At 53.3% G+C, this 13,163-nt stretch overlaps 1 protein-coding gene and 1 non-coding gene across 4 annotated transcripts in view; both read left to right on the top strand.

The window, feature by feature from the left end:
- The first annotated feature begins 7 nt into the window (after nucleotides 1-7).
- The window catches only part of CPSF1 (cleavage and polyadenylation specific factor 1), a 19,009-nt gene continuing 5,853 nt past the window's right edge, over nucleotides 8-13,163 (top strand). For all 3 annotated transcript variants that reach the window (XM_006162432.3, XM_014593264.2, XM_006162431.3), the window contains exons 1-15: nucleotides 8-235; nucleotides 10,285-10,312; nucleotides 10,399-10,532; nucleotides 10,641-10,721; nucleotides 10,795-10,946; nucleotides 11,028-11,174; nucleotides 11,264-11,403; nucleotides 11,471-11,581; nucleotides 11,994-12,087; nucleotides 12,185-12,272; nucleotides 12,342-12,464; nucleotides 12,557-12,608; nucleotides 12,677-12,771; nucleotides 12,842-12,916; nucleotides 13,004-13,084. In XM_006162432.3, coding sequence (XP_006162494.1) covers nucleotides 92-235; nucleotides 10,285-10,312; nucleotides 10,399-10,532; nucleotides 10,641-10,721; nucleotides 10,795-10,946; nucleotides 11,028-11,174; nucleotides 11,264-11,403; nucleotides 11,471-11,581; nucleotides 11,994-12,087; nucleotides 12,185-12,272; nucleotides 12,342-12,464; nucleotides 12,557-12,608; nucleotides 12,677-12,771; nucleotides 12,842-12,916; nucleotides 13,004-13,084 — 1,545 coding nt within the window. In that variant the 5' untranslated portion in view covers nucleotides 8-91. The remainder of the gene's footprint in view (nucleotides 236-10,284; nucleotides 10,313-10,398; nucleotides 10,533-10,640; nucleotides 10,722-10,794; nucleotides 10,947-11,027; nucleotides 11,175-11,263; nucleotides 11,404-11,470; nucleotides 11,582-11,993; nucleotides 12,088-12,184; nucleotides 12,273-12,341; nucleotides 12,465-12,556; nucleotides 12,609-12,676; nucleotides 12,772-12,841; nucleotides 12,917-13,003; nucleotides 13,085-13,163) is intronic.
- LOC114004768 (U6 spliceosomal RNA) lies at nucleotides 1,615-1,718 on the top strand. Its single transcript, XR_003546833.1, has one exon. It is a non-coding gene; the product is annotated as a U6 spliceosomal RNA (small nuclear RNA).

Raw genomic sequence — 13,163 nt, 5'->3', positions numbered from 1 at the left:
GGGCGGGTGGCGGCAAGCGAGGCGGTGCGGCTGTCCCGCGCGCGGCCCCACTCCTCCTGCGTGGTCGGTCCCGCGCGGCGGGCTGGGCGCCATGTATGCCGTGTACAAGCAGGCGCACCCGCCCACCGGCCTGGAGTTCGCCATGTACTGCAACTTCTTCAACAACAGCGAGCGCAACCTCGTGGTGGCCGGCACCTCGCAGCTCTACGTGTATCGCCTCAACCGCGACGCCGAGGTAGGCTGGTCGGGACTGCGCCCGGCCCGCCCGGTGCGCCTTCGGTCCCCCACTTCTCCCGCGCCCTGCCTCGGCGTCTTACTGCGCTTTCTTTTTCCGGCGAGCTGTTGCGAATGCCTGCTGTGTGCTGGCCAGCTGGGGGACTGTGGGGAACCGAACTGGAGACGCCTTGGGGAGGAGATCGGCGGCCGAGCAACTGCATTCGTTTGAATACTTTGCAGATTGCAATAAGTGCCATAGAGGGTGTGACAGAGGGAGTAGAGATGGTGCACTTGGGAAAGTGAGAAAGCAAACCGCCAGGTCCGGGACTCGATCCTTACTCCTTGTGGGCGTCTGGCGCCTTCACCACCACACCACCTGCCGGCCTCTTGTAGAGGAAAGACGACTGGCAGAGTTTTTAGTGATGTGGGTCAAACTTATTGGTAGAGGAAATACAGGGATTCTTAAGCAGAGAGGCAACTTCTTGACTGTTTTTGAAGGAGTTAACACTTAGCCCAGGTCTGGGACCAGAGGGTATTCCAAGCAGAAGTGCAGAAACCTGACCGCTGTCCACACAGAAGGAACAGCCTGTGCACAGGCCAGACAGACAGTTGAGGGTGGGAGGTGTGCAGGGTAGCCTGGTGTGGAGTGCAAGGGGTGTTGGGGATAGACTGTTCCCTATAAAGCAGGTGCAGGTGCAGGTGCAGGTGCTCACCTTTGTATGTTTTTAATTTTTTCTTCATTTATGGTGGAGAGGTGTGCCCTCCATAGGCCTGGCTGCGCTACCAGCCCCTCTTCCTCCAGCCCTCCACCCTTGCTTCTGGGTGTTCCTGTACATGCCTGCCACGTTTCAGACTGACTAGGTCAGGGGTTCCAGCCACCATCACCATGTGGGTGGGATCCAATTTCTCTCTCTCATTTTCTTTCTCTAAGAGGTTTTTTTCCAAAGGGCATGTGTGCTCGCCAGAGAGAGACAGAGACAGTTAAAGGGAAAGTAAGAAATTCATTCCCTGGGGGATGGCCATGTCACAATCCCTTCTCCATTCTCTTCCTGGGATTTTGAGCATGCACACACGTACTCCTGGCATGATTTTCAAGCTACCAGTTCTGGCCCCGTTTGGCCATGTGGTCCAGCACCTTAATCACGCCATGTATGCCGTGTATAAGCAGACGCACCCGCCCACCGGCCTGGAGTTCGCCATGTACCCCCCACATACACATTTGTAAGTTTGCTATAGAGTATGAATGCATTTGCCAGAGGGAGAGAGAGAGAAGGTGAGAAAGCCTCCCCCAGGGTGGCCACACCACAGTCCCTTATTCTCGGGATTCTAGGCACATCGGCACGTATGCTGGGCACATTTTTCAAGCCACCAGTCTGGACCCAAACTGCGCAGTCAGATGCTTGCTTAAGCCACACAAACAGTAAAATTGGAACAATATAGAGAAGATTAGCACGTCCCTGCCCAAGGATGACATGCAAATACATGAAGTGTTCCATATTTTTAGATACTAGAGACAATGTGGCGGGGTAGTCGGGTGAGAGGGAGGGGATCAGGGAAAAAACACATTTGATAAACGCAAAAATGGAAAGTTATCTGCTGATGATACGTGTATGGTAATCTCTTTGACGTGACTAGTATGCACTGTATTCATGCTGGGGGAAACTGTTGTACACCGGAAAGATGTACGGTGACTAAATATAAATAAAACAAACTGTGCACTCAGCCTTGTGGGATCCAGCCGCCCCAACCACCACACCACTGGCTGCTCCCCCAGCTTCTCTCTTCTAGATGTTTTCAAAATTTGAGCCAGCAGGTTGTGTGGTAGTTAAGGTGCTGGACACTCCCACGTGGCCATTCGTAGTTCAAATCCTGGACTTGGTGGCTTACTTTGTCACTTTCTCTCTCTCTCTCTCTCTCTCTCTCTCTGTGGGTGTTTCTCTCTAGTCAAATTGAAATAAGCGAATTAACAAATAAAATTAAATAAGTAATTCTTAAAAAATTATTTAACTTTTTAAATTAACTTTATTTATTTTAATTTGATCAGAGAAGGACAGACAGAGAGAGAGAGAGAGAAGGGGAGAAAGCAAGCTGCCAGGCCCAGGAGTTGAACTGTGGTTGGTCATGTGGGAGTCCAGTGCCCTTAACCACCATGTCACCTGCCAACCCCCCCCCTCCGCTTCTCTTGAGCAGCACATCCCTGCTTCTCTGCAGAGGCGGCCGCCCAAGGGTTTAGAGCAGCAGCTGACAGCAGGTGGTCAGGGCTGGCAAAGGTCTACTTCTTCCTCCTTTTTTAAGAGAGGTTTTTTGCTATAGGGTTTGTGTGTTCGCCAGACAGACAAGAGAGAGACAGAGAGATAGAAAGCGAGAAATCACCCCCCGGGGGGATGGCCACACCTCAATCCCTTCTCCATTCTCCTCTCGGGATCTTGGGCACACACATAGGCCTGGCATAAATTTAAGCCACCCTGTCCGAATTTTGAAACTGCCTGAGTTTTAAAACTGAGTTTTAACCCCTGACCAGGCTGGAATCCCTTCTCCATTTTCCTCTTGTTTTTTTTTTTTAATAATTATTTATTTAATTTTATTTATTCATTCATTTTTATTTTAATTTGACCAGAGAGAGACAGAGAGAGAGAGGGAAAGTGAGAAAGCAAGCCACCAGGTCCAGGATTTGAACCGTGGTCAGCCATGGGGGAGTGTCCGGCACCTTAACCACCACACCACCTGCTGGTCCCCTCCTCTTGGGTTTTTAAGTACACACACACACACATGTACCCAGGATGATTTTTAAAATTAATTTATTCATTAATTTATGTAAATTTGACGAGAGAGAAACACACAGAGAAAGAGGAAAAGTGAGAAAGCAAGCCACCAGGTCCAGGATTTGAACCGTGGTCAGCCATGGGGGAGTGTCCGGCACCTTAACCACCACGCCACCCGCTGGTCCCCCCAGGATGATTTTTAAAATTAATTTATTCATTAATTTATGTAAATTTGACGAGAGAGAAACACACAGAGAAAGCAGAAAAGTGAGCAAGCAAGCCACCAGGTCCAGGATTTGAACCGTGGTCAGCCATGGGGGAGTGTCCGGCACCTTAACCACCACGCCACCCGCTGGTCCCCCCAGGATGATTTTTAAGCCACTGGGTCTGGGACTTAAACTACCATAGTCCACATGGGAATCTGGTACCTTAACTGCTTCGCTACTTACTGACTCTGAAAGAGTAAGTTTATTATTATTTTAAAAGAATTATTTAACTTTATTTATTTTGTTTAGAAAGATTTTTGCTATAGGGTGCATGTGCTTGTTGAAGAGACAGACACAGAAAGTGAAAAATCACTCCCCAGAGGGGATGGCCATGCTGCAGTCCCTTCTCCATTCTGCTCTGGGATCTTGGGCATGCACACACATGCACCAGAGTGAGTTTCAAACCTCCAAGTTTGGGACTTGGACTGTGGTTGACCATGTGTGAGTCCAGTGACACAACCACCACACCATTTGCTGGTCCTTAACTAAATTTATATTATTTTTTAAAAATTATTTACTTATTTTTAATTTATTCATTCATTTATTTTAACTTGATGAGAGAGAGCGAGAGAGCGAGAGAGAAGGTGAGAAAGCAAGCCCCCAGATCCGGTACTTGCACTGTGGTTCATCCAGCATCTTAACCACCATGCCATCTGCTGGTCCCCAACTGTATTTATTATTTTATTTTATTTTTTAAATTTGCCCAGAGAGAGAGAGAGAAAGGGAAAGTGAGAAAGCAAGCCGCCAGGTCTAGGACTTCAACCATGGTTGACCATGTGGGAGTCCAGCATCTTAACCACCACACCACCTACTGGCCCCAAGATTCAGGGATTTTTTGTTTGTTTCGTTTTGTTTTGTTTATAAGTAAGATTTTTGCTATAGGGCACTCATGCTCGCCATAGAGACAGAGAAATCACCCCCCAGGGGTAGCCACACTGCAGCCCCCTGTCCTCCGTTCTCCTCTCAGGACTCTGGGCACACATGCTCACGTGCATGGCATGTGTTTACCACCTGCTGGTCCCAAGATTCAGTTTTTTTTTTTTTTTATTTGTTTATCTTACTTTAACCAGAGAGATACAGAATGAGAGAGATGAAAAGTGAGAAAGCAAGCCACCAGGTCCAGGACTTGAATTGTGGTTGGCCATGTAGGAATCCAGCACCCTTAGCCACCACGCTACCTGCTAGCTCCCAAGATTCAGTTTTTTAACTCCAGTAAATTTTTTTTTCTGGTGCTAGTCAGCTTTTACAAATTAGTGGTTGTTATATCATTACATTTTAAAAAAAGAATTATTTTAAAACCTCTCAAAAAAAAAAAAGAATTATTTTAACTTTATTATTATTTTCCAATTTGACCAGAGAATGAGAGAGAAAGTGAGAAAGGAAGCCACCAGGTCAAGGATTTGAACCATGATTGGCCAAGTGGGAATCTACTGCCTTTAAATACCACACTACCTGCCAGCCCCACATTACGTTTCTAACACGTGGGTTGAGAGCCCACTGGAATACCTTTGGGTGTTTTTTCTGCAGGAGCTTGTGAAGCGCTCGCTGCATACAGGCATTTGGGGAGGTGCAGTGAGCACGGCAGTGCCTTGATGCGCTGTGGGTGGACGAGTCTCTTTCTCTGCCCCCTGCCCTCCCAGCCCTCCCACCTCCCACATCGTAGCTGGCTGGCCTGGAACGGGGGTATTAACGGGAGCTCAGGACCCTAGGACCGGCCATGGAAGACCTAGACCAGGCATGGCGTCCTGACCCCACTGCCCGCCCTCACAGCAGGCCCTGCCCAGGCCCGTTAGGCCCGTTCGGAAGAGGACACAGCCCCTCGTGAACTGTCGTGAACCTGGCCAGGACTCTCTCATAAGGGCAAGCTTAGCTCTGGTGGTGACCAGCTTACCCGCAGTCCTCAGGGAAGGCGGGTAGTGCGGGCGGTCTGGGGCCGGGGAGAGTGGCCTGGAGATGTGGTAGCATGTAGCCTGGCAGTTGTGGTGGACAGCTAGGCGGGACAGGAGCCCACAGTCTGGACAAAACCAGAGGACGCGTTCTGAAAACGAGTGTTAGTTTCCAGCAAAGACCTACATGGTTATGGGTGGGAAGTCTCCAAGTTCAGCCCTTCCCACGTCAAGCCGTAGGTTCACTGTGCTTCTGGAGTTGCAGTGGGTTTCTCATCAGAAAGGACCCAGTTCTTGGGGCTGGCAGGTGGTGTGGTGGTTAGGGTGCTGGACTCCCACACGAGTGACCACAGTTCGAGTCCCAGACCTAGTGGCGTGCTTTCTCACTTTCTCTCTCACTCTGTCCCTCTCTAGTCAAATTAAAATAAATAAATCAATAAAATTTAATTAAATAATTCTTAAAAATAAGAAAAGAAAGGACCCACTTGTCAGGGACCAGCAGATGGCATAGCAGTTATGTTGCTGGACTCCCACATGGCTGACTGCAGTTTGAGTCCCAGGCCTGGTGGCTTGAAACTCATACTGGGCACATGTGTGTGCATGTCCAAGATCCCAGGAAGAGAGTGGAAGAGAAGAGGCTGCAGCATGACCATCCCCCGGGGGTGCTTTCCCACTTTCCCTCTCACTGTCTCTCTGCTGAGCACGTGCACAGAAAGCCCTACAGCAAAAAGAAAAAAGGAATTCTCAGTTGACTTTATTCTCCAGCTCCTTAAAACATTCTTTCACTGTCTTCTCACTTCATGTTTGTGAAAAAGAATTTTAAGAAATATGTGGACATAGTCAAATGATCTAACATGCTGTTGGAACTCTGGGCGTGGAGTTGGGGGCGAGGACAGGAACAATAGCTGAAGGAATAATAAAATGATCCTTAAAAAAAAAAAAAAAAAAGACCAGACATTTTCCCAAACTGAGGGAGAGCGTCAAATTCATGATGATCAGCTAATCTCAGGCAACTTTTCTCTCTCTCTCTCTCTTTTTTTTTTTTTTTAGAGATTTTTGCTATAGGGTGTGTATACTCTCCAGAGAGACAGAGACAGAAAGCCAGAAATTGCCCCTTGGGGGGATGGCTATACGAGCCTCTCCTTCACTCTCCTCTTGGGATCTTGGGCACGCAGGCACCTGTGCCTGGTGTGAGTTCCAAACTGCCAGGTCCAGGACTCGAACTGCAGTCTACCATGTGGGACTCCAGCAACATAGCTACCTGCTGGCCTCTCGGGCAACTTTTATGAAGGCAGCATTTCTTTTTCTGTCTAGTTTTTCTTTGGGCTCTGATGTTCCTGGGTGCTGTGCTCTGCTATTGGTGTTGCTCTGACAGACCTCGTAGGGCACCGGAAGCAGGTGTCCAGATGACAGAGGGGAATGGGGACGTTGTGCCGAGAGACAGAAAGCGTGAAATCATTGCCCGGAGGGATGGCCACACCACAATCCCTTCTCTGCCATTCTCTCTGGATTTTGGGCACGCATGCACACGCACCCAGCGTGAGTTTTAAGCCACCGAGTCCGAGACGGGAACCGTGGTCGACTACGTGGGAGTCCAGCGACATAGCCATTACGCTAACTGCTGATTCCCGAGCTGATGTGAGTTTTAAGCCTCCACGTCCAGGACTCGAACGGTGGTCGACTCTGTGGGAGTCCAGCGACATAGCCATTACGCTAACTGCTGATTCCCGAGCTGATGTGAGTTTTAAGCCTCCACGTCCAGGACTCGAACTGTGGTCGACTCTGTGGGAGTCCAGCGACATAACCATTAAGCCACCTTGCTGATTCTGCTATAGGCTTTTCGAGGATACTTTTTATTTGATTAAGGAAGTTCCTTTGTACTCTTGCTATTCCGAGGTTTTTGAAGGTTTTTCCATGGGCTCATACACTCACTGGACAGAGGGAAAGTGAGATCACCCCCAGAGGGGATGGCCATACTGTGGTCCCTTCTAGAACCTCCTCCTCTCAGGAATTTGGGGACTCCCACTGTGGTGGGCCACATTGGAGGCCAGGGCCTTAACACCCACCCGACCTACTGGTCCTGCGATTCTAGGGATTCTTCTCGTGAATGAGTTGAGAATTTTTTTTTGGGGGGGGGGAGCTTTTTGCTATAGGGTGCATGCGCTCACCAGAAAGACAGAGACAGCGAGACAGACAGTGAGAAATCACCCCCCGGGGGGATGGCCACACTGCAGTCCCTTCTCTTTTATTCTCCTCTTGGGATCTTGGGCACGCGCACATGCACCTGTGTGAGTTTAAGCCACCGGGTTCAGGACTCGAACCACGGTCGACTACATGGGAGTCCAGCAACAATAGCCATTAAGCTAACTGCTGGTCCCAGAGAATTGTTTTATTTTTTTAAGAATTATTTTATTTATTTATTTTAAAATTTGACCAGAGAGGGACAGAGTGAGAGAGCGGTTTTTTGAGAGGTTTTCGCTATAGGGCTCGTGCGCTCGCCAGACAGACAGAGAGAGACAGAGAGATAGAAAGCGAGAAATCACCCCCCAGGGGGGATGGTCACGCCGCAGTCCCTTCTCCTCTCGGGATCTTGGGCACGGACGCACACGCGCCCGGCGTGAGTTTTAAGCCACCGAGTCCGAGACGGGAACCGTGGTCGACTACGTGGGAGTCCAGCGACATAGCCATTACGCTAACTGCTGATTCCCGAGCTGATGTGAGTTTTAAGCCTCCACGTCCAGGACTCGAACTGTGGTCGACTCTGTGGGAGTCCAGCGACATAACCATTAAGCCACCTTGCTGATTCTGCTATAGGCTTTTCGAGGATACTTTTTATTTGATTAAGGAAGTTCCTTTGTACTCTTGCTATTCCGAGGTTTTTGAAGGTTTTTCCATGGGCTCATACACTCACTGGACAGAGGGAAAGTGAGATCACCCCCAGAGGGGATGGCCATACTGTGGTCCCTTCTAGAACCTCCTCCTCTCAGGCATTTGGGGACTCCCACTGTGGTGGGCCACATTGGAGGCCAGCGCCTTAACACCCAAACCCACCCGACCTACTGGTCCTGCGATTCTAGGGATTCTTCTCGTGAATGAGTTGAGAATTTTTTTTTTTTGGGGGGGGAGCTTTTTGCTATAGGGTGCATGCGCTCACCAGAAAGACAGAGACAGCGAGACAGACAGTGAGAAATCACCCCCCGGGGGGATGGCCACACTGCAGTCCCTTCTCTTTTATTCTCCTCTTGGGATCTTGGGCACGCGCACATGCACCTGTGTGAGTTTAAGCCACCGGGTTCAGGACTCGAACCACGGTCGACTCCATGGGAGTCCAGAAACAATAGCCATTTTATTTATTTTAAAATTTGACCAGAGAGGGACAGAGTGAGAGAGCGAGAGGGAGAGAGAGGGAAAGTGAGAAAGCAAGCCACCAGATCCAGGACTCAAACTGCAGTTGGCCATGTAGAAGTCCAGTGTCCTTAACCACCATGCCGCCTGCTGGCCCGCATGGGTTGAGAATTTTATCAAATGCTGTTTTATATGTGCTAAGCAGACTTCTCTCCTCACACCTGACATGTGGGGAGTTACAGTGAGAACTTGCTGCTCCTGAGTAAGGCACAGAGGTGCCAGTGCCCCTTGCACGTGGGCGTCTGTGCAGGTATAGAAGAGTGGGGTGACTTGCCCCACCTGGTGGCCCGTGGTATTGGCGCTGCCTGTATTTCCTTGGGGGTATCATCAGCCATTGTTTTTTTTGTTTTGTTTTGTTTTGTTTTTGAAATTTTAAAAACGTTTTTTTTTTTTTTTTTTTGAGAAGTTTTTGCTATAGGACGCGTGTGCTCGCCAGAAAGAGAGAGAGAGACAGAGAGACAGAAAGTGAGAAACCACCCCCCAGGAGGATGGCCACGCCGCAATCCCTTCTTCTCCATTCTCCTCTCGGGATCTTGGGCACGCACGCACACGCGCCTGACGTGAGTTTTAAGCCACTGGGTCCAGGACTCAAACCACAGTTGACTACGTGGGAGTCCAGCGACACAGCCATTACGCTAACTGCTGGTCCCAACATTCTTTTTTTTTAAAAAAAGATCATTTTATTTTATTTATTATTTTAACTCACTGTAGTTATCAATGACAGAGAGAGAAAAAGTGAGAAAGCAAGCTGCCAGGTCCAGGACTTGAACTGCAGTCAGCCACGTGGGAGTCCAGCTCCCCAACCACCATGCCACCTGCTGGCCCTCAAAAAATGTTATCTATTTGTTTTTAATTTTTAAATTAAAAAAAGAATTATTAACTTAACTAATTCATTCATTTATTTTAATTTGACTAGAGAGAGACATAGAAAGAGAGAGTGAAAGTGAGAAAGCAAGCCACCAGGTCCGGGACTTGAACCATCATTGTCCGTGTGGGAGTGTCCAGAACCTTAACCACCACACCACTCAGTGGCCCCCCAAAAAACGTTATTTCTAAAATGTCTGGTAGAATCTGCTGGCAATGACCTCTGGGCCTGAAGTTTTCTCTGCTGTTTGAAAGTGGGCACTGACTTTAAGAGTACCTCTTCTGCATTTAAGAAGCTGCTTATGTGGCTCTCCTCTAGCAGCTCTTTTTAGGTGCTTTCCCAGTAGCACAATTACTTTATGAAAAATATTTCCTTTTCCTTGCTTTGAACCCTGCCTTGAGGGGCTGTTGTCTTGAAGCCGGTGCTGGCTCCATTGCTGCTTAGTCACCGAGAACAGACAGCTCCCTGCTTTAGGGAAAGGCAGGGACCTTGGGGCCTTTGTCTTCCTCACCTGGGCCAAGCCCCTACCAGAGGTAGCTGCACCCCAGTGGGCACCCTGGGCGGGAGCTCTGGGCCACAAAGCCCGCCTGCAGTGCTGCCTGGGGCGGGGCGGACTGTGGGTACCCAGCCAGGTGGGCTGGGGGCTGCCAGGGCAGCCGGGGAAGCTGTGAGGTCGGGGCTCACGTGGAGGAGTTGGGGGGTGGCCTGGGGAAGGACTTGGCCGGTTTAGGCCTGCGCAGCCGGCTGCCTCCAGGAGCACCCAGTGCGCAGGCTCTGTCACGGGGAGGGTTGCCCAGGCTTCCGGTGGCAGGCCCTGGCTCCGGCTCCGGCTCCGGCTCCGGCTCCGGGTGGGAGGCCCCTCACTCCTTTCCTCCCTCTTCCAGGCTCTGACCAAGAATGACAGGAGCACAGGTGAGCAGAGGTGGCTGCCTGGGTCCTGCCCCTGGGGCTGTGGGGGGCCGGCGAGGCCCTGGGCTGATTGGCTGCCTCGCCCCCAGAGGGGAAAGCCCACCGGGAGAAGCTGGAGCTGGTGGCTTCCTTCTCCTTCTTTGGCAACGTCATGTCCATGGCCAGCGTGCAGCTGGCGGGGGCCAAGAGGGACGCGTTACTGCTCAGCTTCAAGGACGCCAAGGTGAGTGGGCGGGCCTGGTGGGCGTGGTGCGGGCAGCCCGCCTGGTGAGTGGGTGGGGCTGCCGGTGAGTGGGCGGGTGGGTGGCAAGCAGGCAACTTCCGCCCTCAGTTGTCAGTGGTGGAGTACGACCCGGGCACCCATGACCTGAAGACCCTGTCCCTGCACTACTTCGAGGAGCCGGAGCTTCGGGTAGGTCTCCCTCTCTGTGAGCGCCCCACTGCAGCGTCCTGCCTGTGGCTCGCTGAGCACCCTCTGTCCTCAGGACGGCTTCGTGCAGAATGTGCACACACCACGAGTGCGGGTGGACCCCGACGGGCGCTGCGCCGCCATGCTCATCTATGGCACCCGGCTGGTGGTCCTGCCCTTCCGCAGGGAGAGCCTTGCTGAGGAGCACGAGGGGCTCGTCGGGGAGGGGTGAGTGGCTGAGCCCCCAGACCCCTGGTGCACCCGCCCCCACCCCCACCCCACCCGCTGCTCACAGCTCCCGGCTCCCAGGCAGAGATCCAGCTTCCTGCCCAGCTACATCATCGACGTGCGTGCCCTGGACGAAAAGCTGCTCAACATTGTGGACCTGCAGTTCCTGCATGGCTACTACGAGCCCACCCTGCTCATCCTGTTTGAGCCCAACCAGACCTGGCCGGGGTGAGCCTAGCAGAGGCTGTTCATCCGGGTGGGCTGGTGGGGTGGGGTTGCGGAGGAGTGTCGTGGCCGCTAACTCACCCGCTGTCCAGGCGGGTAGCCGTGAGGCAGGACACGTGCTCCATCGTGGCCATCTCGCTGAACATCACGCAGAGGGTCCACCCGGTCATCTGGTCCCTCACCAGCCTGCCCTTCGACTGCACCCAGGCCCTGGCCGTGCCCAAGCCCATAGGTGTGTGCTCGGGGAGTGGGGAGAGGTGTGGGCGTCGAGCCTGCCCACCAGCCTGTGCCCTCTGCAGGTGGGGTGGTGGTCTTTGCTGTCAACTCGCTGCTGTACCTGAACCAGAGTGTCCCTCCTTACGGCGTCGCACTCAACAGCCTGACTGCGGGCACCACAGCCTTCCCCCTGCGTGAGTGTGGGTGGGCAGTGGCCAGGGTAGGCGTGAGGTGGCCCAGGGGCACGGCTGCAGGGGGGTGGAGCCCAGTCCAGGGCGCCGGGCGGGATTCAGAGCTCTGGTGCAGGTCTAGACTGGCCTTCCTTAGAGCGGTTGGTGGATGGGACCAACAGGTGGCGTAAGGCCAGCTCACTGGGGTCCCACGTGGACTACCATGGCTTGAGTCCCAGACCTGCTGGCTTGCCGGGCCAGTGTGTGCATGTACCCAAAAGAATCCGTAGAGGAGAATGGAGAAGGAATTGCAGCATCCCGTTCCCCAGGGCAGGGCGACTTCTCCCTGCTATAGGGCATGAGGAGTGCACATGCCCTATAGCAGAATCCCTGGAGGGGAAGGGCTGGTGACAGCAGTGGCCTCCTGCCCTCACAGGCACTCAGGATGGTGTGCGGCTCACCCTGGACTGTGCTCATGCTGCCTTCATCTCCTACGACAAGATGGTCATCTCCCTCAAGGGAGGCGAAATGTGAGCCCGCCCGCCAACCCCACCCACGCAGCCGGGTGCCCGGCTCTCTGCCTTGCCCCCTCCCCCATGCCCTGCCCACTTACTGCCTGCCCTGCAGCTACGTGCTGACCCTGGTAACCGACGGCATGCGCAGCGTCCGAGCCTTCCACTTCGACAAGGCAGCCGCCAGCGTCCTCACCACCAGCGTGAGTTGGGGCTGGGGGTTGGGCCTGTCCTGGCTGACCTGCACTCACCCCCACTGCCTTTCCCTTCAGATGGTCACCATGGAGCCTGGCTACCTGTTCCTGGGCTCTCGCCTGGGCAATTCCCTCCTCCTCAAGTACACGGAGAAGCTGCAGGAGCCCCCGGCCAGTGCGGTCCGCGAAGCTGCTGACAAGGTGGGTCCCTAGGCCTGTGGGTCCTCGCTGCCCATCTGCCCACCGCGCTGCAGAGTTGGCAGATGGGACCAACTTCTGCCTCCCCCCCACAGGAGGAGCCTCCCTCGAAGAAGAAGCGAGTGGACCCCACAGGAGGCTGGTCAGGTGAGGGCTGTGGGCCGGGCTCAGGTGGGCCCTGACCCGGTCAGAGCTTGACAGGCTGTGTCCTGCAGGGAGCTCGACGGTGCCGCAGGATGAGGTGGACGAGATCGAAGTGTATGGCAGCGAGGCCCAGTCGGGCACGCAGCTGGCCACCTACTCCTTTGAGGTGGGTTTGGGCCTGCAGGGGTGCCCGCCCCACACCTGGCGGGACTGACCCAATGCTGGTGTGCTGGCAGGTGTGTGACAGCATCCTCAACATCGGACCCTGTGCCAATGCAGCCATGGGCGAGCCGGCCTTCCTCTCGGAAGAGGTGGGCACTGGGGTGGCAGAGTATGGGCTCATCGGCCAGGCGGAGGGGTGGGGACGGAGGACGGGCCTCACGCCAGCCCCTGTGCAGTTCCAGAACAGCCCTGAGCCAGACCTGGAGATCGTGGTGTGCTCTGGCTACGGGAAGAATGGCGCCCTGTCGGTCCTGCAGGTGTGTGTAGGGGAGGGGGGTGGGCCTGAGCCTGGGCTAGCTGACCCACGCCCACCTGACGGCATTCCAGAAGAGCATC

Source organism: Tupaia chinensis, unplaced genomic scaffold, assembly GCF_000334495.1.
Source record: "Tupaia chinensis unplaced genomic scaffold, TupChi_1.0 Scaffold140061_1, whole genome shotgun sequence".
NCBI lineage: Eukaryota > Metazoa > Chordata > Mammalia > Scandentia > Tupaiidae > Tupaia > Tupaia belangeri.
The sequence above is the reverse complement of the archived record's forward strand: the minus strand, read 5'-3'. Positions and strand labels throughout refer to the sequence as shown.